The following is a 24,896-nucleotide window of genomic DNA, read 5'->3' as shown; positions in this document are numbered from 1 at the left end:
CAACTGAAGAACTGGATACAACCCGCGACTTTGAACAATGACGTCATCGGTTGCTCATAGATATTAATGTCCTTACTTTCGAGCCATAGATAATAAATCGGTTGTCTGCTGTGTACAGAGCCATCATTGTAAATTGAAATAAATGAATCTGTTTTTAAAAGACAGCGCTAGACATTGGATAAGAGTCTTTTTCTTTGCATTCGTTTAAATAATTGGTTCTTTCCAGTTCTTTCAGTACTTAATTTCATTCTTAGCGAGTTTTAGATAAGTTGGAAGAATAGCTTTTCAATTAGAAGAATGTGTAGTTTTTCATTTTCGCTTTTAGTTATGGATTTATCTATTCCCATGAATATGGAAGACTTAACCAGGCTTTGGGTGTAGATATGATGTCAACCATTCGATTTTTGCAAATATCTGGTCTTCTTGCTGATTACGTTTGATGTTGTGAGTGCGGAGAACATATGCACCTGCAATCAAATGTGTCTGCTCGTCGTACTCACGATTTATTCATATGGAGGTGTAGCAAGGAACGACTATGGCACTCAATTAGACAAGGAGCTTGGTTTGAGAAATCGCAGCTGGCTTTGAGGGATATAACAAAAATTGCTTACTGTTAGTGTTTGAGGTATCCTGTGTAGTTGTGTGTATGAATGTCTAGTGAGTGAGCACACCGTTTTAGACTGGTATTCATTTTATAGCGAAGTTTGTGGGGAATATATAAAGTATAGGTGGCCTTTGAGGGGGGGGGGTTGTTATAGTCGAAATCGATTACTCTCATTTTGGCAAAACCAAGAACAACAGGGCGTAGCTTGCGGTGGGATTATGGGCTTGGGGGGGGGGGGGGGGGGGTGTAATTTCGGATCCACAATGTGATAATATAGTTTTTAAAGCAACTCTTAATTGAACAAAGAAAGTGTTGGTGAATTAATTGAAGATCATGTTGCAGAGGGTTCTGTAGCTATTTCTGATGGCTTTTCTTCATATAGGGATTTGGGGAATAGGGGTTTTCAGCATCTTGTCGTGAGTCATAATATTGAATTCAGATTTCATCAATTGGACCAATAGTATAGAAATCTGTTACAGGGAGGGGACATGACGCATTTCGACACTACAGAGCCTTTTAGATGAATATGCACAATGTACCTGATACACATTGCCTGTTTAAGTGTTTCCTTAAACTTCTTGGGCAAATGAATCGTCCAAAATTTGTTACTTAATTTCAGGTTGGGATGGAGGGTGGGGAGTGAAATGATAATTAAGGAAAAGGGTGGGTTTGGTGGGGATGGTTAAAATATTGATTTGGATTTTCTGGGATTGATCCATCATTCTTCATTTTCATGTCAGGTAATTTTCACTGTGGATATTTTATTATTTTACTTCATTTCGTTGATGTGAACTTTTGGGTTTATATATTTGTATGTATGGTTGTTTTATCGTGATGATTATCTGGGTATGTGATTTTCCTTGACGTCTTCCAAGGCGAGCTTTGGTTTTTTGCGGAGGAGTTTGTGTATGGTAAGTTTAGTTTTTTATTTTCATGTTGTACTGAATTTGTCTATTTTGATATATTTCTTTGTCGTATTATATTGCTCTGTGTTAAGAATGGGTTCGTCAGCTGCAGTACGGAATACAAATTTCTCAGTTGTTGCTGTTTATCCCTTACCAAGTACTAGCATCAATACGATTTTTTCGCCGCAAGACCGACATACGTAAAATTTGTGTCTCACATTTCAGTTGACGTGTACAGGTCAACTGAAGCATGGGATACTGGTGCTAGAGGGACGAAAAAAGCGATATGTGTAACTTTGACGTCATTTACCTATATAGGTCAACTGAAGAACAGGATATAAATATTAGGTATGACGCTATTTTTCACCTTTGTTAGCACTAGTATCCTATTCTTCAGTTGACGTATATAGGTCAACTTAAGGGCAAGATACACATGCTATAAATTTCATTTTCCATTCGCTAGTAGTAGTATTCTATTCTTCAGTTGACTTATATAGCTCAACTGAAGAATGGATACAAATTTTACTGTTGTCGGTTTTTTTGTCGTCGCTAGCAAGACTATGATAATTTTCAGTCAATAGTATTAGTATAGAAGATTGACCTATATAGGTCAACCGAAGTATACGATACAAATATTTTGTATGTAGGTCTTTTCGCCTTCGCTAGTGATACTATCCATGTAAGAACAGAATGCTAGTGGTAGTAGAGGCGAAAGAAACAACACCTGCAAAATTTCAATCCCGTACTTCACTTGACCTATATCGTTCCACTGAAGAACAGGATACTAATGCTAACGAAAACGAAGAAGTTGACGTGCGTTAAATTTGTAACCCGTATTGCAGCTAAGCTATATACAGGGTGTTTCAAAAAGGTACGGCCAAACTTTCAGGAAACATGCCTCACACACAAAGAAAGAAAATATATTATGTGGACATGTGTCCGGAAATGCTTACTTTTCATGTTAGAGCTCATTTTATTACTTCTCTTCAAATCGCATTAATCATGGAATGGAAACACACAGCAACAGAACATACCAGCGTGACTTCAAACACTTTGTTACAGGAAATGTTCAAAATGTCCTCCGTTAGCGAGGATACATGCATCCACCCTCCGTTGCATGGAATCCCTGATGCGCTGATGCAGCCCTGGAGAATGGCGTATTGTATCACAGCCGTCCACAATACGAGCACGAAGAGTCTCTACATTTGGTACCGGGGTTGTGTAAACAAGAGCGTACTTGTAAAGGCACATGTTCTAGCAGCACAGGTAGAATATCCCGTATGATACCATGATAACGTGCTCCATTGAGTGTAGGTGGAAGAACATGGGGCCCAATCAAGACATCACCAACAATGCCTGCCCAAACGTTCACAGAAAATCTGTGTTGATGACGTGATTGTACAATTGCGTGCGGATTCTCGTCAGCCCACACATGTTGATCGTGAAAATTTACAATTTGATCACATTGGAATGAAGCCTCATCCGTGAAGAGAACATTTGCACTGAAATGAGGATTGACACATTGTTGGATGAACCATTCGCAGAAGTGTACCCATGGAGGCCAATCAGCTGCTGATAGTGCCTGCACACGCTGTTCATGGTATGGAAACAACTGGTTCTCCTGTAGTACTCTCCATACAGTGACGTGGTCAACGTTACCTTGTACAGCAGCAACTTCTCTGACGCTGACATTAGGGTTATCGTCAACTGCACGAAGAATTGCCTCATCCATTGCAGGTGTCCTCGTCGTTCTAGGTCTTCCCCAGTCGCGAGTCATAGGCTGGAATGTTCCATGCTCCCTAAGACGCCGATCAATTGCTTCGAACGTCTTCATGTCGGGACACCTTCGTTCTGGAAATCTGTCTAGATACAAACGTACCGCACCACGGCTGTTGCCCCGTGCTAATCCATACATCAAATGGGCATCTGCCAACTCCGCATTTGTAAACATTGCACTGACTGCAAAACCACGTTCGTGATGAACACTAACCTGTTGATGCTACGTACTGATGTGCTTGATGCTAGTACTGTAGAGCAATGAGTCGCATGTCAACACAAGCACCGAAGTCAACATTACCTTCCTTCAATTGGGCCAACTGGCGGTGAATCGAGGAAGTACAGTACATACTGACGAAACTGAAATGAGCTCTAACATGGAAATTAAGCGTTTCTGGACACATGTCCACATTACATCTTTTCTCTGTTTGTGTGTGAGGAATGTTTCCTGAAAGTTTGGCCATATCTTTTTGTAACACCCTGTAGATCGACTGAAGTTCGAGATGCAACTCATATATATGTCAACTGACATATTCCATGCTACCGTTACTTCTATCCCTTTTCTTTCCCTTAACTTTTTACAGAAGTGCTAGAACTCGAACAAGCAATAACCATAACATTATGTTCGAAATATTACTGGACGTGATATATGTCTACCATCTTTTCTTATCCTGTGTTCCTTTGTTTCTGAATACTCGGCTTTGCTGTTAAATCTGTCTAATAAATCATCTCTGGCAAATTCTGACGTCCTTGGTCAAAGCCTACGGGTTGTATTGCGTTCTTCAGAGGAAACGTTAGCGACAGCCCCGGACATTTGCACAAGCCCCGCCCATTTACCCCCGCTCCACACCTACCCCCGCAACACCAACCAAGAGCTCATCAATATGATCTTTGGTAGTCCTCGTCGCTGTCGTGTTTTTGTTCGTCGTTTTTTGTTTTACCGCGGTTGTTGATACTACCAGTGTTGTGCTGTTAGTACTTCTTAGCGGTCTGTAAATACTGTCAAAATGAAACATAGATACGCACTCTCAATAAAGTTATCATACACAAGGTACCTCATCTTGACTGTTTTGGCCAACTGGTGTCAAAACTGATATCTAACAGACATTAAAGTACGGTAAGATATGTTGGAATGACACTGACGAAATTATGTACATATGTTTAACAATAGGCAGCTCTAAAGCTCTCAAACACTGAAGAAGAACTCAAAGTAATCTTGTGTCTGCTATAAGCAAGCAGTCATAAGAGTTCACAAGTAAAAATTCACCCATTACACAGGCAAATATTAATGAATAATGTCACTGTATAAATATGTGACTGCTTGCATTACGCATTTCTACATTATCCCACTCTTATATTGTTTAGTCTTAATGAGGAAATCAGAAACAAACCAAGACATCGACTTTGCCTTGTTTATGCACAACATTGACTTTAGACAATCGAGATAATGGACAGCATCCTTGCCGATACTACCAATTAATATTTCCCAACAGAGTTTCTTACACTACGCAAGGTGACGGAAATTTGCGCTCACTGCAGTTAACAAATATAAAATGTTTCGATATAGTGCAGATGAAAGCAAATTAAATAAAAAAGACAGTGTGAATACCATTTTTATTTTTCATTCTTATTGATGATTTTTCAACTCGCATATTCAATGAACATATTTCTAATTCTTTTCACAATGGTACCGGAAAAAATGTATTTCGTACTAACTACTGATTTTCTTCCTTGTTATGACTGGCATATCTGTGATACGAACAACTTTGATGTTGGAACATGCGGCAGACCATGGGCGGAGCTTAGGATATGGATTGGTGTGGAGGGGGGTGATTGGGCGGGACTTGTGCACCGTCCGGGGCTGTCGCTAACGTTACGTGTTCTTCAGTAGTCGTCTTATTTTCATTCTTAGCGAGTTTAAGATATTTTGGAAGAACTGCTTTTTATTCTGGAGGATTTTTATTTTTTGATTTTTAGTTGTGAGCATGAATTTACCTATTCCTATGAATATGGAAGATTTGAAGCAGGGTTCGTCAACTGCAGAATGAAATACAAATTTAACAGTTGTCGCTAGCACTAGTATACCACAGTCTATCATAGACTGTGGTAATACTACGATGTTTTTCAGTCGGTAGTAGTACTACTGAAGACGAAAAGACCGACGTACAAAAAATTTGTATCCCGTACTTCATTTGACGTGTGTAGGTCAACTTAAGATACTAGTGCTAGCAAAAGAGGGAAAACCGCATACTTAACGTTGGCATCCTGTGTCACAGTTTAACTACGAAGCCAGTATCCAGTTCTACAGTTGACTCAGTCACCCGAAATACCGGATACAAATCTTATACATTACATTATCTTTTACCTTCGCTAGTACCAGTATCCTATTCTTCAGTGACGTATATAGGCTACCGTACTTGAAGTACATGATACAAAATTTACTCTTGTAGGTTTTTTCACCATCCCCTGTGCTGCTCTCATAATTTTCAGTTGATGCTAGTGGTATCAAAGGCGAATAAAAAAATTTGTATCCTGTACTTTAGTTGACCTTCGTTAGCATTAGTATTCTATTCTTCAGAGACCTATATAGATCAAATGAAGTACGGGATACAAATTTTACGTATGTCGGTCTCTTCGCCAGTAGTAGCATGATCTGAAGAATAGGATGCTAATAGCAGTGGAGACTAAAAAAGCAACACCTGTAAAAACTGTATCCTGCACTTCAGCTTACCTACATAGGTCAGCTGAAGAATAGAAGACTAGTGTTAGTGAAGTCGAAGAAATCCTCATACGTTAAATTTGTATCCCATACTGCAGTTAATCTATACAGATAAATTGAACTTCAGAATGCTGAGGTAGTCCATGCTAACTTTACTTCTGTTCCTTTTCTTTTTCTTGCTTTTTTGCATAGTATGCTATTCTTCAGTTTAGCTGTATTGGTTAACTAAGGCATAGGATACTACGACTCACATAGGCAATATTCTTACAATTATGTTCAAAATATGAATGTACGTGGTATAAAACCAGCTGAAGGTATTAATATAATTCTAATTTCGTTCTAGACGGCTGCAGGTCATCAATGGTGTCTTCTTTCAGACATGTCCGAAAGGACAGACACCATATGCACATAAGTATGCACGTGGTATATGTATATCATCTGCTTTCTCTGACCTGCACTTCTTTGTTTTTTCAACATTCGTCTTTGCTGTTAAATCTGTGCAATACATCATCTCTGGTAACTTCTGAACTCGTCAGTCAAAGCCATAGAGTAATTTACTCTATGGTCAAAGCCGACAGGTAGTATCCGTATTCTTCAGTAATCAGAATATTTGTTGTGCAGGGTGTCCACCAAAATAGTATAAGAAGAGAATAGTTGCGCAGAATTACGTCAAATTTGAACAGCATAGTATTGACACAGGAGGAAACATCAAGGAGGGGGAAAAAAATGAAAATGTTACTAACAGATGGCACTATAATCATGTTAAATAAATGGGGGTGGTTACAAATAACAGATGAGACTCAAGACAACAGTTATGGTCCGAGTTACACATTACACCATCCATCTGTCCAATGTGCACGGCTGCACAAGTCCGGCTGTCAATACCGTAGTTGTGGTACTGTTGGTTAAACCCCACCCACTACAGCAAGGTAGTACCACATCAGATGGGAAAAATCGATTTTTAATTGTGCTGGAACCAAAAACTCCATAAAAAGCAAAATGTCATTGGTTTCTAATTGTCATGAGACTGGTGCAAGAAATTTTCAATGTGTTGTCCACCCACTTGTCCACAGTACAATGGTGTGTAATGTTCACAATGCACACCTTCAGTTTGTTCACCTATATTCATAACTGGAGCACTGAAAACAACATAACTCCACAGCCTCAAGAAACACAGATTAAGAATGGGTGATCTGAACATCCAGGCTACAGGGAAATGATGGCTGATAATTAGAGCATTTCCAAAATTCCTCTATAGCAGCCACTTCTTTAGCTGTGCAATATGTGGAGGAAAACCATCTTACATATAAATGATCCTGCACACACCTCCACACTGTTGAAGGGTATGAATGACATTAGTGTGCAAAAGACTCTCATAGCATTTACCAGTGGCGATACAGATCACAGAACTCTCAGTATTCATCCCCTCAAATAAATACAGCCCGATGATAAATGATGCTGTCAATCTGCACCATAGTCACTTTTCAGAAGGAAGTGGTACTGACTGATATGTGTGTGGTTTTTCCATTGCCCATATTTTGCTATTCTGCATATTGACATGTCCTTGGAGATGGAAATGGACTTTGTCTGTCCATGGCCATTTCCATGAGAGCAAGAAAACATCGAGCAAACATTTATCTTGCTGGCAGGTCAACAGGAGGAAACTCCAGAAAATGATAAATTTTATATGAATAGCAATGCATGATATTTAGTAGGATTTTAGGCTCATAGGCATGTCCAATGTTAAGGCAATTCCTCGTGCATTGAATGTTTGCACGCCAGTGCTCAACCCCTCTTGCAGTGCTGTGGCCATGTCTTCAACAAACGCCGAATCAACTGCTTTCCTTTCTGCCACATTGCACTACAAAAGAGCCTTCTTTTCAAATTCTGTAATTATTTTCTCCAGACCCTAGCAATAACAGACCAATGCGTTTTTTTCATACTCCTGCATATCAGGAACTTCTGCAGGGCTACTGGCACACAGAGCTTAATCGGCAGATGCAATCCTTCATGAAGACAGCCATGGTGGGCATCTTGGATGCAAAGTAAGGAATAGCCATGTGCCACATGTCTGTTGGTTAATTTTTTTTTTCCTCCACAACTTTTCCCCGTGCCAATAACACGTTTTCAAATTTAAAGTCATTCTGAGCAGTGCTTTCTACAGCATTCTGAAAATCAAACTGTAATTATGGATACACTGTAATGTAGATGATCTGACAATGGCAATTAAAATTTGCCAACACTAATTATCCAAATGTGTAATGGCTGTGATCTAGGCCAACAAAGCTTTTCTAACAAGAAGATTATATTTTTCATTAAAAACCACAGCAGCATTAATTGTCCACTCTTAATACAGACTTAAGCAATAAAATACAAATTAGTAAAGATTAATATTGTCTGAGGAGTCCAGACAGGAAAGAAACGAGATTAACGCTAAGATTTCAGAATTTCAATTAGCTATAAGTACCTTAAAAGAGGTGTTACATACCAAGGTGAACAACCAGTTTGATCTAGTACAAAATGAGGTCAGTGGGCAATTTCGGAATTAAATAATGACTTGAAACAAGTGAAAGATTTTATGAATCAGGAATTTTAATGAACAAATCCCAGACCCCCTTAAGGTTGAACATATTAGGATTTGAATGTAACAATCTACTTTTGCTAATTTGGAGAAACAGATAAACAAATTAGTTGAAACCCTATCTGATAGGTTGGCCAGTCACACTAATACCTGAATTCAAATTAGACATGTTATTTAAGAAAGAGTCAGTGAAAAATGATGACAGGTGTCCTAATGAGTGTGCTAAGGTGTACAACTATTCTAAGTTAGACTATGAAGGATATTTATTTCATAAGGAAGGTGACCATGGAGACTTAGCCCTTGAACTTAGTATGTGTCGAGCAATAGTTATGGGGGGGGGGGGGGGGGGGAGGATACTGAAGTATACAGGGTGAAAAGTATTTCATTTTTTCCTATGGTGAGTATTTAAACTGGTAGAGGAAGATATCTCTGGCAGCAAATTAATTAAACCAACAAACACTTTTCCATTTTTTATGACCAAGAGACAACATATTAACACAACCCAATTTCAATTACAGTAGATTTTCAAAAAAGCCTATATCGACACATAAACAAAGGTTACACCGTCAGATCATGTTCTGTTTGACACGGGCAAAAACCCCAGGAGTATCCTGAATTGTTCATGCTGCTGCTGCTACTATCCTGGCAACCAGATCCTCTTCTGACGCAACAGGAGTTGTGTAAACATGGTTGCGCATCTCTCCCCACACAAAAAAGTCCAGAGGGGACATATCTGGGGATCGAGCAGGCCATGGTACAGGACCGCCTGTGCCAATCTACGTTTCTGGGAACCGTCGCGCCAGGAATTGATACACATGACGACTGAAATGTGCTGGTGCCCTGTCATGTTGGAACCACATTGTTGTCTTGTAGGGAGCGGGACATCTTACAGCAATGCTCTGGTGAGAAAATTGTAATAGTGCCTGCCATCTGATGGCCTAGGTAGCAGATACGGCCCAATTAAACAGTCCCCAACAACACCGACCCACACATTAACGAAGAACTGCACTTGATAAGCACTAGTAACTGTGGCATATGGGTTATCCTCACTCCAAACATGCGAATTGTGCATGTTGAAGACTCCATCACGCCCGAACGTTGCTTCATCGGTAAACAACACAGAGGATGGAAATGTAGGATGCATTTTACACTGTCCTTGGTACCACTGCGAAAACTGTGCTCTGGGTGGATAATCAACTGGTTCCAGGTTGTGGACACGCTGTAAGTGAAATGGACGTAACAATTGCTCTCGAAGGACTGTTCTTACATTCGTCCCCATGTTATGTGCAATTGCACAAGTGCTGATTGAAGGATCCCGCTCCACATGCTGCTCAAGACAGCTTCCTCAAATTGCAGCGTCCTTACCATGCGACGGCGTCCCTGTCTGCTAAATGACTCTGTCTCGCGCAGACGTTGATACACAGCAAGGTCGTATGATGCGGGATACAGCAATTAGGATATTGTTGTTGATAAACCCGCTGTGCAGCTCGTCCATTGTGGTGCGCTACGTAGTACGCACCAACCATGTCAGTGTACTCACTCCAGATGTATCGCTCCATTAGTAAACAGAAACAATGCACTACTACACTGGTGGACAGCAGTTGCCTACAACTGAAGAGCGTAATACGGCCACCACCAGTTTAAATAATCCTCATAGGAAAAAATGACATTAGGGAAAAATATTTGTCTTGATGTCCCCTACAACCTTCCAGAGTTTGTCAGTTTAAATACTATTCACTCTGTTGTTGTTGTTGTTGTTGTTGTGGTCTTCAGTCCTGAGACTGGTTTGATGCAGCTCTCCATGCTACTCTATCCTGTGCAAGCTTTTTCATCTCCCAGTACCTACTGCAACCTACATCCTTCTGAATCTGCTTAGTGTATTCATCTCTTGGTCTCCCTCTACGATTTTTACCCTCCACGCTGCCCTCCAATACTAAATTGGTGATCCCTTGATGCCTCAGAACATGTCCTACCAACCGATCCCTTCTTCTGGTCAAGTTGTGCCACAAACTTCTCTTCTCCCCAATCCTATTCAATACTTCCTCATTAGTTATGTGATCTACCCATCTAATCTTCAGCATTCTTCTGTAGCACCACATTTCGAAAGCTTCTATTCTCTTCTTGTCCAAACTATTTATCGTCCATGTTTCACTTCCATACGTGGCTACACTCCATACAAATACTTTCAGAAATGACTTCCTGACACTTAAATCAATACTCGATGTTAACAAATTTCTCTTCTTCAGAAACGCTTTCCTTGCCATTGCCAGCCTACATTTTATATCCTCTCTACTTCGACCATCATCAGTTATTTTGCTCCCCAAATAGCAAAACTCCTTTACTACTTTAAGTGCCTCATTTCCTAATCTAATTCCCTCAGCATCACCCGACTTAATTTGACTACATTCCATTATCCTTGTTTTGCTTTTGTTGATGTTCATCTTATATCCTCCTTTCAAGACACTGTCCATTCCATTCAACTGCTCTTCCAAGTCCTTTGCTGTCTCTGACAGAATTACAATGTCATCGGCGAACCTCAAAGTTTTTATTTCTTCTCCATGAATTTTAATACCTACTCCGAATTTTTCTTTTGTTTCCTTTACTGTTTGCTCAATATACAGATTGAACAACATCGGGGAGAGGCTACAACCCTGTCTTACTCCCTTCCCAACCACTGCTTCCCTTTCATGTCCCTCGACTCTTATAATTGCCATCTGGTTTCTGTACAAATTGTAAATAGCCTTTCGCTCCCTGTATTTTACCCATGCCACCTTTAGAATTTGAAAGAGAGTATTCCAGTCAACATTGTCAAAAGCTTTCTCTAAGTCTACAAATGCTAGAAACATAGGTTTGCCTTTCCTTAATCTTTCTTCTAAGATAAGTCGTAAGGTCAGTATTGCCTCACGTGTTCCAGTGTTTCTACGGAATCCAAAGTGATCTTCCCTGAGGTTGGCTTCTACTAGTTTTTCCATTTGTCTGTAAAGAATTCGTGTTAGTATTTTGCAGCTGTGACTTATTAAGCTGATAGTTCGGTAATTTTCACATCTGTCAGCACCTGCTTTCTTTGGGATTGGAATTATTATATTCTTCTTGAAGTCTGAGGGTATTTCGCCTGTTTCATACATCTTGCTCACCAGATGGTAGAGTTTTGTCAGGACTGGCTCTCCCACGGCCGTCAGTAGTTCCAATGGAATATTGTCTACTCCGGGGGCCTTGTTTCGACTCAGGTCTTTCAGTGCTCTGTCAAACTCTTCACGCAGTATCATATCTCCCATTTCATCTTCATCTACATCCTCTTCCATTTCCATAATATTGTCCTCAAGTACATCGACCTTGTATAGACCCTCTATATACTCCTTCCACCTTTCTGCTTTCCCTTCTTTGCTTAGAACTGGGTTTCCATTCACTCTGTATAGTAATATTAAGTTTTATGATAATGAGATATGCTGGGATATGTTTAACCCAGCTCTATGTATTAGATAAGCTGTTATGTGAATCACCACCTGTGAAAGGAATATTTACGAATACTGGTTTCAGTGTTATCTCAAGACATTCTATGTTATGAAAAGGAAATTCACTGGCTAATAAGACGATTGTTTAATGCATTGATTGGAGGGAAGATTTGTCGAAGCCCTGGTGGTGGTTATGTTATTTTATGCTAATGGCTCATAATCATATCTGATGTGATGAGATTTTCCATTATTAATATGAGTGATCTCCTTTACTCCTAATTACAGTGGAACTTCGATTTTACATTTTTCGTGATTCTACACCATAAATTCATAGCCTCCGCGAAAAAATAATAAGGCCAACACTAAAAATTCCCTGATTTTACATTTCTTCATAATAAGGTTTATTTCAACTCTAAGATCTTACTCGACATCTAACTTGACTTTGTCCCTTTTTCTTCCTATTGATATTTGATGTGACTGAAGTTGTAAGTGGCTCAGAAGACAGATGGTCTGCACCACGGATGATGGCAGAATTAAGGGAATATTTTCGGCTGTTGTGGAGAGGGGGGGATGTAAGAGTGGAAATGCTTATGTAATCCACGATCGGTGTTGCCAACACAACATGCAATATTTAGCTTCACTGTGAAGCTATGATACACAACTACTACTAGGTTGCAGCAGTAATAAAAAAACAAGACAGTCAACATGAAGTGTTGGAGACCAAGCCAGTACTTGATGAAGTGGCCCAGCGACTACCTTTCCTTGTGCCACTTATTACTCAGTCTCAGATTTTTGCATGTATTTCCAATGTACTGTATTAAGCAACAATATCAATCATCAAACTTTTAAATTCAGACACTGAGCCTCGAAGGATATGCTTGGTCATAATTAAGGAAACATTGCGATTTTCCGGCTAGTGAACTCTTACTGTCTGGTGACTTGTTAAGTCACCCAATAGCCAGCACAGCCACCACACCACACTAAACACACGTATAACGAGCTCACCTACTGGATTTGTGGAGAGGGAGAGTGGCCCTTCAGCTATGGGAGTGCAGGTAGGGGTGAAAGCATTTTGTGAAGTACTAAAAATATACTTTTCGTACAGATGATGTGCTGTGACATATGTCACACAGAAATAGTTCAATTGGCTCCAAGCACTATGGGACTTAACATCTGAGGTCATCAGTCCCCTAGGCTTAGAACTACGTAAACCTAACTAACCTAAGGACATCACACACATCCATGCCCGAGGCAGGATTCGAACCTGCGACTGTAGCAGCAGCACGGTTTCAGGCTGAAGTGCCTAGAACTACTCAACCATAGCGGCCAGCCACGGAAACAGAACAAGGGTTTTGCGATAGCACATTTTGAATGTGTTCATATCTGACATGATACAGTTGCAACAACTACATACACTACTCATGTGTATACTTTGCACAACACACACCGCACAATGTAGATCGTAAAGATTGACAGCAGTGATAGAGAGCACAAAGCGAAAGTGTAGCGCCTGAGTTTTCATCCAGATTTACATGTTACATAGTGTACAGAATTTTTTACTGAGCCGACTTCCAATAAGCTGGAAGCAAACTCATTTTTCACATCTTTATTTCTCTCATCAAGCCTAAATTAATACTTTAATGGCAGTTAGCATATGAAGTGCAGCTCATAAGAAGAGCGTTAAACAAAAATGTCAATGGTGACAAAGTATGCCCACAATTATGCATATGGTTTAACCACTTAGCTGCTTTGATGTTTTTGGTTTAATTCAACATGTCCATCAATTTTTGCTTTTTCTTGTTAAGCACAAAGGATGACCTCTATAAAACACATTTGGAAATGTATAGTTTTTAGTCACAGCATCTCAGAAAACAGTTCAATTTCCTTGTACTGAGATAGCAATTTGAATTTTTTGCGAGTTTTTACTTTTTATTACACATCTATGATTTTTTAAGAATTGATTAAATTCATTACCACAAACTGTAGTATAAACATTGTACTGTAATTTCCTTCACTTAACAAATTTTGTACAAAGTATTATAGAGAATTTCGATTTTTAATCATACATGCCAGTTACATGAGTTTTTGCTCATATTTTGGGGGGTTTTAACATTTTCATCAATTTTGCATTTTTTAAGTCTGGACTGCATGAAAATGTAAAATAGGGGTTTCACTGTATTTACATTCTGACAATGCAAGACATAATCATGCGACTGCCTGCACCAGTCATCAAAGACTTGGTTGGAAACTGCTGAAGAAGGCAGTCTATGGCTACTCCTCTGTTATTCTGCAAACACTGGAGCCTTTCATCCGTAGAAGAAACATTAATATGACTCTTTGGATGCGAATATATATGTGTTTATTTGCTACTGCTCAACACCACACAAAATTCAAATGACTGACATCATCAGCACTGTGTGAAGTAACTTCCGCATGTAATGATATCATATGTTGAACAAATGTTCAGTGACTTTAATTTTCAGTGTTGAGAAGTTAATGGTGGTGCCATCAACAACAAATTTCATTAACACATCACTTTGGGAGAAGGGGAGGAGGACTGATGAGTGGGAGGTGAAGGGGGAGGGAGAGAGGGAGGGTTGGGGGGGGGGGAAGGAGGGAGGGTTGGGGAGGGGGATGGAGGGAGGGGGAGGGATGCAGGAGGGGCGGATGGAGGGAGGTGGGGGGGAGAGGGAGGGAGGGAGGGAGGGGGAGGGATGCAGGAGGGGCGGATGGAGGGAGGTGGGGGGGAGAGGGAGGGAGGGAGGGAGGGAGAGAGAGAGAGAGAGCGCATTTAGCATTACCTGTTTGAAAAATGTATTAAATATAATCGCTTCTCTAGCTAATGAAAGGATATATTTAACAATTCAGCATGGACGGGAAAATAAAGCTATGCATTATTGCCAATTAAAATTGAATACATTTGCTGGCTCATGTACGTTTGATGAATATTAAAGAGCCTAAGTCAGTACCAGAACCTCACTGACACATTCAATACACAAAGCATGAATTAAAATATGTATGAAATGAAATAAAACATTTGTATCTGCTAAATAAATTAATTTTGATGGCTATTTATTCTGATACATATGACAGAATATAATCTCCATATCATATGTTTCATCAACTTCTTGCTTCGTACAATGTGCCAGTGAATGCCATAATTCTTAAAGCGAACAAGCATGCATACTTGTAACTATAATATGATACATACAAAGATAAAAACATTAATAAACAACAAATTAAGTTTTATAATTTCATTACAGATTACAACACTGTCAATTCCCACAAAAGAAATTCCTTTTTAATGAGGCACTGTTTATTTTTTTTATATTCACAGTCCAGCAATCCCTGGCAGCATAAGAGACATTCAGTATCTATCAATATTTTCAACCCTTTGTAATAACTTTTCTCAATGTACGTCACTCGAAGAAAAATCACTTCTATCACAGAAATGCAAAGGTGAGAAGCTGTGTCATCCAAGATTCCCAAATGACAATTTCAAGATTAACAGGAGCCACCTACTGAGGAGGAGGAAGGCCCTCAAATGCTGCAAGTGGTATAGAAGCTGACACCGTTATAGGTGGCATCCCAGGCAGTGATATTGGTGTTGTCACAACTGGCATTCCAGGTATACTCGGTCCACCACCTGTAACAAATTACACACAGTTCACTACACACATTAATTATCACAGCTCATGTAGAGGTGATAACAGAAGATATATTCTCAATTCCTTTGTTTCTAGTATATCATTACAGAGTAACAAACTTAGTTTGCTGCCCCAGTTACATTAGAGGCTGTATTGCAATCACTTAGAACGTGTGTTCACACCGGTGTTGATGCTTTTAATTGGTGACATGTTTGTAAACAAAATGTTTCAACCTAGTTGTTAATACATGGCCATGATATAATTGCACTTGGCCTCTTATGGCATTTATCAGAAACGTGATGACGTTACAGAAAACAAGTGCAGTGACGACTAAGGAAACTATCACACTGTGAATGATTTCAAGACAGTTGCGCATATACTACTTGTGGTTCAGCGTATCCTCATGAAATACAATGACAAAAACTCACAAACTGACTGGAGTGTCCTCACTCCCAGGTGCAACAGTATTGAAGGAACTAATATATTTGTCAACATGTTTAAAATACAGCTGAATATCGTCTTGCCTGTTTGCCACCAGCCTTGGATTCTGATAATGATACGATTCTATGTAAAGAAACAAATAGAGGCATATGAAACAAAACTGGAAACAAACATTGTTATTGAATTCCACTGCACAATAAACAGTTTTTGAGATTCGATAATGTTAACACAGACAACAGTGTGCAATTGTACAAAATTATGCAATTACAGAAGTTCCACTAAAACAGATCTGGTCCATTTGACTCTGACTGACTGACTGACTGACTGATTGGTCACCGGTAAAACACTGCCCACAGGAGTAAGTGAAAGGCACACAAGTGGTTGAAACAGAGAAGACTGACAGAAATACTGGAGGAAAATAAAAGAACTGTAATGTATAGAAGATCACAATTTCAGTATGGGCGCTGTTGACTGTTTGACATGTTACTGAGCTCAGTGGGATCAGTGCATAAGACTGTTAAATGGTACAAGAAATATTTTTTCACATTCTGGATTTGTGCATTCTAAATGCTCATGCTCTCCACTGGTCGGTAACAGGGCAAAAAATGGCTCTCGCAGAGTTTCACCTTTCTCTCGTAAGGGAGACTGTAGAAAAATATGTTACAGAATGGAAAAAAGTTGGTAGGGGAAGGTGCTACGATGACAAGAACCGTATGCAATTCACAGAGAGACATTTTCCAGCTGTTATCGCGAGTGAACATTCGCAGGAAAGTATGCTATTGCGCAGATGCGAGGTTTGCACGAAAAAGAAAAGTGTGCTGGGAAACAAGATACCAATGCAAAACTTGCAATGTTCCATTATGTATTGTACCCTGCTTTGAGACTTGTCATACAAAGAACCATTACTAATCACTGGGAACTAAATCTGAGAAAATTTATTGACGCCTCTGGGAAAAAAAAGAGGCAAAAATGTAAAAAGAAATATAAATCTGTTTTTAACTTCGCCAGTGCTGGTTACTGGCATATGAATGGACTTGGTGATTGAGATGGCGCAATATCTGTACTGTGGCAAATGTAATAATGCTAGTACAGTGCACCAGTATATATAAAAAAACCATATATTAATCTACATACAATACTTTTAAATTATTAACAAGTAACATGGACAGTTATATTTTTTTATCCTTGGTAGTACAAATATAGATCACATTCAGTCTATTTGTACAAAACCTGTTTTCTGTAACTGATTCAAATGCCTTTGATCAATGAGAAACAACATGCCAAATTTAAATTTCACTGGACTGTGCGGAATAGTTCCAAAGCTATTAAGACCTGAAGTTCGGTCTGAAGATAGATTGCCAGATGCGAGTTGCAATTTTTCTTGCTACTTTGCCTCTGTTGTTCGCCAATATTGGAAATTAAATTCATTGCTCTGTGGGGGGCTTAAAATTTGTTGTTTGAATGAGACTGGCTTTGAAGCATTAATAGAAAATGGTATTAGTAAAAGTAGTATCAAATCTAACCTGCTTTCATCTGTTCATAAAAATCAACATCTTTTTGACTAATTTGTAGATTATTGGAAAATAGTAGGGGAATAAAAATTTTTATTCCTTATCGTTGTGCTGTCAATCTATAGCAATCTAAATTTCATTTTCATCATGGGTTCACTCTACTTGATATGCAAATCCGAAGTTTACATTGTTTTCAGGTCTGGTTTTTCTGCCCAACTTTCATACCAGTTATACAGCTTGGTATGTTTTACAGGGCATACCATTTTTAGCAAAATCATACCATTTTTAGCAAAATCAGGACGATAAAGACCACATTTTTAACATTTTTACAAAATCTTTAACTTTGCACTTAATTCATTCAGTACTGGAAAGTGCTCTGGAAATGAAACTTTGTATTTAAGAACCTTGTGTTGTTGGGCTACTACATTCGTCATAGCATTAGTTCAGGAGATGCAAAAAGCCAAACTTCGAAATTTTTTCGAGTGCCTATTTGTTTGGCCGATTTCTCTACAATTTTCTGGCTCAATATGGTTAGTAAAACTCTTTTCATTATTATTCTTAGGAGAACGCATAAAGTTGTACGAGATGGGCACATCTGATTTCTTTACAAGAACTATTGCACAAGATATTACAGCCCAAAGTTGTCAAAAATTCACGCTGGCTCTGCGCCAGCCTTAATCAACCAAGAAGTATTCAGCACAGAGCGAGTTGGGCAGCGTGGGCCGATCTGGTCCCAGCAACGCCTCTCAGGGCAGGCAGGCAGGCAGCGTGCCAGTAGCCAGATTATGCCGCAGGATGTGGCGCCTCAGTGTGCCAAGCAGATGATGTGCCTCCAGCAGTCAAAAGGTTAAGTAACACGGTTTGTGGACATTTGCAATAAATTTTCCACATATCAAACAAGAACTACGTAGAATTTAAAATGGACTCAGCCCACTGTCCATTTAAGAAACTCAAATCTACAGACTATGGAGACTAAATTGCCACAAATTCAAAAAGTGTTGTACAGTTGTCTTGTTAATAAAATGTGTGTATGGAATATTTTCTCCCTTAAATCATGGACCCTGCTGAGTTGGAACGGTTTGTTTGTCTCAGCTGCACCACAGGTGAAATGACATCGGGGGGTATCTGTGATGACAGACTCTCAGTGATCTGATCTTCTAACACTAGTAAACATAGTCCCACTACGTTGGTACCCCAAACATTTGCAAGGAAGGGAAAACTATAGCTATTATACCTCTTGGGGGCCTGCAGCTCTACTATGTAAAATATTCTAGAGATTAAATTGTATCCCATAAATGTGTCTGTATGGAAACTACTCAAGATTCTTAGCAGAAACAAAAGTGGTATTCTACAGAATAATGTACGGAATGTTAAATCTCTTAATTGTTAGTTCGGTTAGAGAACTCAAAAAGAGAAATGGATAGCCTGAATCTAGCAATAATGAGGATCAGTGATGCAAACAGGAAGACCAGGAATTCTGGTTTGGTGAGTACATGGATATCAACGGAACTAAAATAAGAGAAAAACAAGAGTATGTATGATAATGAAAAAGAAAACAGGAATGCAGGGTATGAGGATACCATTGGCACCTTCCTCACATAAAATAAATACAGTGGTGGTTGTAAATCAAACCTGAAACTTAACATCTCAGACAGCACAAAACCACGCTGATAGCAACTGGGCCCCGATGCTATATGAGAGTAGGACTTCAAAGGTTCTTGCAAAGAAACTAAAGTGTGTGCGAGCACCATGAATACAAGCAGAATGCAACTGAATGCTATTCCTACTCACTTGCAATTACACCAGAGGGAATTCACATTTCTTTTGTTCACTCTGCTGTAAACCATGTTCACAGATGCAACAGAAGAAACTAGACAATGAAGCAGTGTGATAAACACGAGGTAACCTGAAGAACAGAAAACAATTTGAATGTTTACATTTATGTAGACGGATTGTAGTTGTGTCAGTGATAATTAACAGACAGTCATTCTGGCATCAGTGAAATGGATGAAGGACATTTTGAATTGATATCTGGATTTGTAATTTTTTATGTTACCACGAAGATTATTATTTTGTGTATATGGTTCTGACAAACACTTGAGATGTTAGATTTAATTTATGTAAAAAAACTTTATAAATGCAGCAAATGAAGCATGCAAAAGGGAATGGTTTTCAGAGAAATTGCAAAAATGGCAAACCAGGAATGGCTAGAACAGAAACGCAAAGCTGCAGAAGCATAAATACTACGCTAACGATGTCAAGACAAATACTACACTAATGATATCAACACCACTGCCCACTGCAAACCTGAATGCCACCTAATGGCACTGTGGGCATGTGAGGGAGTATGGAACATATATACTATGCGATAAAAAGTATCCGGACACCCCCAAAATCTGTTTTTCATATTAGTTGCATTGTGATGCCACCTACTGCCAGGTACTCCATATCAGTGACCTCACTAGTCATTAGACATCATGAGAGAGCAGAATAGAGCACTCCGTGGAACTCACCGACTTTGAATGTGGTCAGGTGACTGAGTGTCACTTGTGGGTCATTCCATGTCAGTTCAACCAGGGGCTCCAGCTCACAGTCTCAGATTTGACTGAAATTCAGTACACTAATTCTACCATGTGTGGAACACTCGTGTACAAAGTATTAGTTTCCCCTGCCAATTAGTTCCGGAATTATGACTTGTGAAAGAAGGTGGCATGGTTGGTTGGTTGTTTTGGGGAAGGAGACCAGACAGTGAGGTCATCGGTCTCATCAGATTAGGGAAGGACGGGGAAGGAAGTCGGCCGTGCCCTTTGAAAGGGACCATCCCGGCATTTGCCTGGAGCGATTTAGGGAAATCACGGAAAACCTAAATCAGGATGGCCGGACGCGGGATTGAACCATCGTCCTCCCGAATGTGAGTCCAGTGTCTAACCACTGCGCCACCTCGCTCGGTGAAGGTGGCATGACCCGCAAATTGCAACCCGCATCTGGCAATCTATCTTCAGACCCAACTTCAGGTCTTAATAGCTTTGGAACTATTCCGCACAGTCCAGTGAAATTTTTACAACCCAATAACTTCCACTTAGAGAACACATTCTACGAATCAAAACACCAACAACATGTTTCCGAGGGAAAATAAAAAATTCCAAAATGTGATTTACAAAAATGTAATATGTTAAGAGGTACATATTGTAGGTGCCCTCTATGCCAAATACATGGTTAATCAAAAAGAATACCACAACTTTAGGAATTTAAAACCCTGCAACGACAAAAGGCAGAGCTAAGCACTATCTGTCGGCGAATTAAGGGAACTATAAAGTTTCATTTAGTTGTACATTTGTTCGCCATTTCAGCCAATAAAGTTTTTGGTCCCTTTTTCTTCGAAGGTGCTACTGTAACTGGACTACAGTATCTGGAGATGTTAGAGAATTGGCTGTTCCCTCAGCTCGAACAAGAAGCACAACAATTCATATTTCAGCAGGATGGAGCGCCACCACATTGGCACTTATCTGTCCGTAACTACCTGAACGTCAACTACCCGAGGCGATGGATCGGCCGCCAGGCAGCCCGTGACAGAGCACATCATCACTGGCCTCCAAGTAGCCCTGATCTTACCCCCTGCGATTTTTTCTTATGGGGGTATGTTAAGGATATGGTGTTTCGGCCACCTCTCCCAGCCACCATTGATGATTTGAAACGAGAAATAACAGCAGCTATCCAAACTGTTACACCTGATATGCTACAGAGAGTGTGGAACGAGTTGGAGTATCGGGTTGATATTGCTCGTGTGTCTGGAGGGGGCCATATTGAACATCTCTGAACTTGTTTTTGAGTGAAAAAAAAACCTTTTAAATACTCTTTGTAATGATGTATAACAGAAGGTTATATTATGTTTATTTCATTAAATACACATTTTTAAAGTTGTGGTATTCTTTTTGAATCACCCTGTGTAATTCACTCAAAAAGGGTATAAATTTTTTTTTGTGGTAAGCTTAATGTGGCCTGAACACACACAGAACTCATCTTGCCCATATCAGTCACACAGAGTTACATGCACACAAAATTTGAAAAATTACCTGAAAAACATGGCTTTTCTAAGTGTGGTAGCACAAAAGGAACAAGTGCTATCCAAGCCAAATTTCAAACACTGCCCAAGTAGACCATAATATAATATGTGGCAAAATTTCAATTTATTATTGCAAGGCATTCGTGTACAATAAAAGTTGACAGAGATGTATTTGGTTATGTTTCTTTTAACACGGTTTAGCAGGTAATAGTGATGATGCAGACAGCTTGTTTCAGATAAAGCTGCAGCAATTGTTGGGAACCATTAGGCAACAGAAAGTTAAAGAATGGTAGCTTTCAGGGACAGAATGAGTCATTGTTAGGCAAGAACAACAAAGGAAACAAGCAACAATTACAGGTTACTCATGTTTTTAAGATTCTAGTACAGACTGATCAGTACTGTTGTGGAAAGTCAGTATGGAGGCAGGAGAGTGTACTAGTGGTGCTTTTGTTCAAGCAAGTTGCAGTATTGGTAGAGCAGAAGCAGCTGAATGTCATAAAACAACATATGGAACAAAATGTGGCCCTCGCTTTGTACTGTATGATCTGGATGAATCGGACCAAGATTTGCTGCTATGGAGATCTGGGATACACCCTGTGGGCACAAGAAGTACAGTTCCAGGAAACTTTAGTGTTTGTTATCATCATATTAAGATAGATTGCCAGATGCATGTTGCAATTTCCGGGTCACGCCACTTTCTTTCACAAGCCATAATTCTGGAACTAATTGGCAGGGGAACTTAAAAGTTTGTACATGAGTGTTCCACACTTGGTAGCATTGGTGTGCTAAATTTCAGCCAAATCTGAGACTATCAGGTGGAACATTTTCTCAAATTGGTTGGACTGACATGGAATGACCCTTGTGTCGTACGTCTGTAAGTGAGATTTCCACACTCCTGAACATCCCTAAGTCCACTGTTTCTGATGTGATAGTGAAATGGAAATGTAAAGGGACACGTAGAGCACAAAAATGTACAGGCTGACTTTGTCAGAATCCACTGCAAGTGCTATGACAGTCAGGCAGGAGGTGAGTAAAACTTGGGATTTCATGGTTGAGCAGCTGCTCATATGCCACACATCACGCCGGTAAATGCTAAACGATGCCTCACTTGGTGTAAGGAGTGTAAAAATTGGACAATTTAACAATGGAAAAACACTGTGTGGAGTGACGAATCGCAGTACACAATGTGGTGATCTGATGGTAGGCTGTGGGTATGGCGAATGCCCGGTGAACGTCATCTGCCAGCATGTGTAGTGCCAAAAGTAAAATTCGGAGGTGGTGGTGTTATAGTGTGGTTGTGGAGTGGTTACATGACAATAACATCCCTGTAATGGACTAGCCTGCACAGAGTCCTGACCTGAATCCTATAGAACACCTTTGGGATGTTTTGGAATGCCGACTTCGTAACAGGGCACACAGACCGACATCAATACCTATCCTCAGTGCAGCACTCTGTGAAGAATGGGCTGCCATTCCCCAAGAAACCTTAAAGCACCTGAATGAACATATGCCTGTGAGAATGGAAGCTGTCATCAAGGATAAGGGTGGGCCAACACCATATTGAATTCCAGCATTACTGATGGAGGGTGCCACAAACTTTTAAGTCATTTTCTGCCAGGTGTCTGGATAATTTTGATCACACAGTGTATATACACACACATACAGCAGAGAAGAATGGGGAATTGTTCTTGTGACAACATAGATTGGAATAGGCAAAATCCACTGACATAAGCAATAGTGAAAAAAGGCATATTGTTATGGGTCTGCACTAGGAACAAGCATTTCAGAAATGGTCAAGGTGACACAATGTGTTATTGTCATGAAAATCTATGGAATGTAGCTGAAGAATGATGAATGACAAGTAGGTGGAAATTTGACAAAGCACTGAAAGCTCTAAGTTGAAATAATGCACCTGGGGCATGTGACATTCCTTCAGAATAATTATGATCCTCATAACAAATATCGCAAAACTGTTTCACCTGGTATGTAAGATATAAGAGACTGTCGAAAACCTCAGATTTCAAGAATAATGTAACATACTTAAACACAAATTACCTAAGAATGGAACAGCTGGTAGAAGCTGATCTTCTAAAAGCTGATATGGTAGAAAATCAATATAAGAACAACAATCTACATTTAAGCATCTGTAAACTTAGAAAAAGCTGTTGACTGGGATATACTAGGGAAATTGTAATGTTATTGGGGACAAAATACAAGGAGCAACAGGTTATCTAAAACTTGCACAGACAACAATCTGCAGTTCTATGAGTTGAATACATAGAGAGAGCCTTATTCAATACGTACATCTGGCAAGCAGTAAATGAAACAAAGGACAAATTTGTAACAGGAGTTAACATTCAGAAAGAAGAAACAAAGACTTTAAGGTTTCCAATGACATTTTAATTCTATCAGACATGGCAAATGACTTGAAAGACCTGTGGAACAGAATGTGTTGTGACTAAGAGATGAAGAACAACAAAAGTAATCAAGTGCAATCAAACTGAATCAGGCTATGCTGGGAGACTCAGATCAAAAAATTAGAACTAAAATTTGTAAAGACTTTTTACGATTTTGACAACACAATAACTTACGGCTGATTTAAAGGGGACGTAATAACACAAACCGGCAATAGCAGTAAAAACATTTGTGAAAAAGTTAAATTTGTTAACAAATTTAAGGGATGAGATGTCTTTTTCTGAAAGTAATTATGGAGATATCGAGGCAGTTCGAATTTCTGTAGTGCAGCCTTATACAGAAGTGAAAGTGAACAATATGCAGTACAGACAGGAGGAGAAAGAAACTTCTGAAATGTTGTACAATGAACAAGTGAAAGTGAACAATATGCAGTACAGACAAGAGGAGAAAGAAACTTCTGAAATGTCGTACAATGAATCTGGCCCATCCAGCAAGTCTCCCCTGACCCAGGGTTCTGGGCGACTTTTCCAAAATCTACCCCTTTTCTTAAACCTCACTTTTTTTCCCCTTCAAACCTCTACCTTCACTTTCAAGCCTCCTGCCAGACAAAGGAACCATTGGCTCAAAAAGTTTGCAATCTTTAAAACCTTTCCTGTGTATGTTCTCCTGCCACTTCTTGTGAGTGGATTTGTTTTAACTCTACAGTTACATTATATTTAAATTTTGAAATGTTGAGTTGCAGATGAATGCTAAAATGTAGATGGTTATATCAACTGACTTAT

General features: G+C 39.5%; 1 protein-coding gene across 3 annotated transcripts in view; it reads right to left on the bottom strand.

Moving 5' to 3' along the window:
- Positions 1-14,871: 14,871 nt before the first annotated feature.
- Positions 14,872-24,896, bottom strand: part of LOC124716720 (Golgi reassembly-stacking protein 2) — a 58,737-nt gene continuing 48,712 nt past the window's right edge. For all 3 annotated transcript variants that reach the window (XM_047243445.1, XM_047243372.1, XM_047243298.1), the window contains exon 8: positions 14,872-15,683. In XM_047243445.1, the coding sequence (XP_047099401.1) occupies positions 15,556-15,683 (128 nt within the window). In that variant the 3' untranslated portion in view covers positions 14,872-15,555. The remainder of the gene's footprint in view (positions 15,684-24,896) is intronic.

Source organism: Schistocerca piceifrons, chromosome 1, assembly GCF_021461385.2.
Source record: "Schistocerca piceifrons isolate TAMUIC-IGC-003096 chromosome 1, iqSchPice1.1, whole genome shotgun sequence".
Lineage (NCBI taxonomy): Eukaryota > Metazoa > Arthropoda > Insecta > Orthoptera > Acrididae > Schistocerca > Schistocerca piceifrons.
This window is presented reverse-complemented; position numbering and strand designations above follow the sequence as displayed.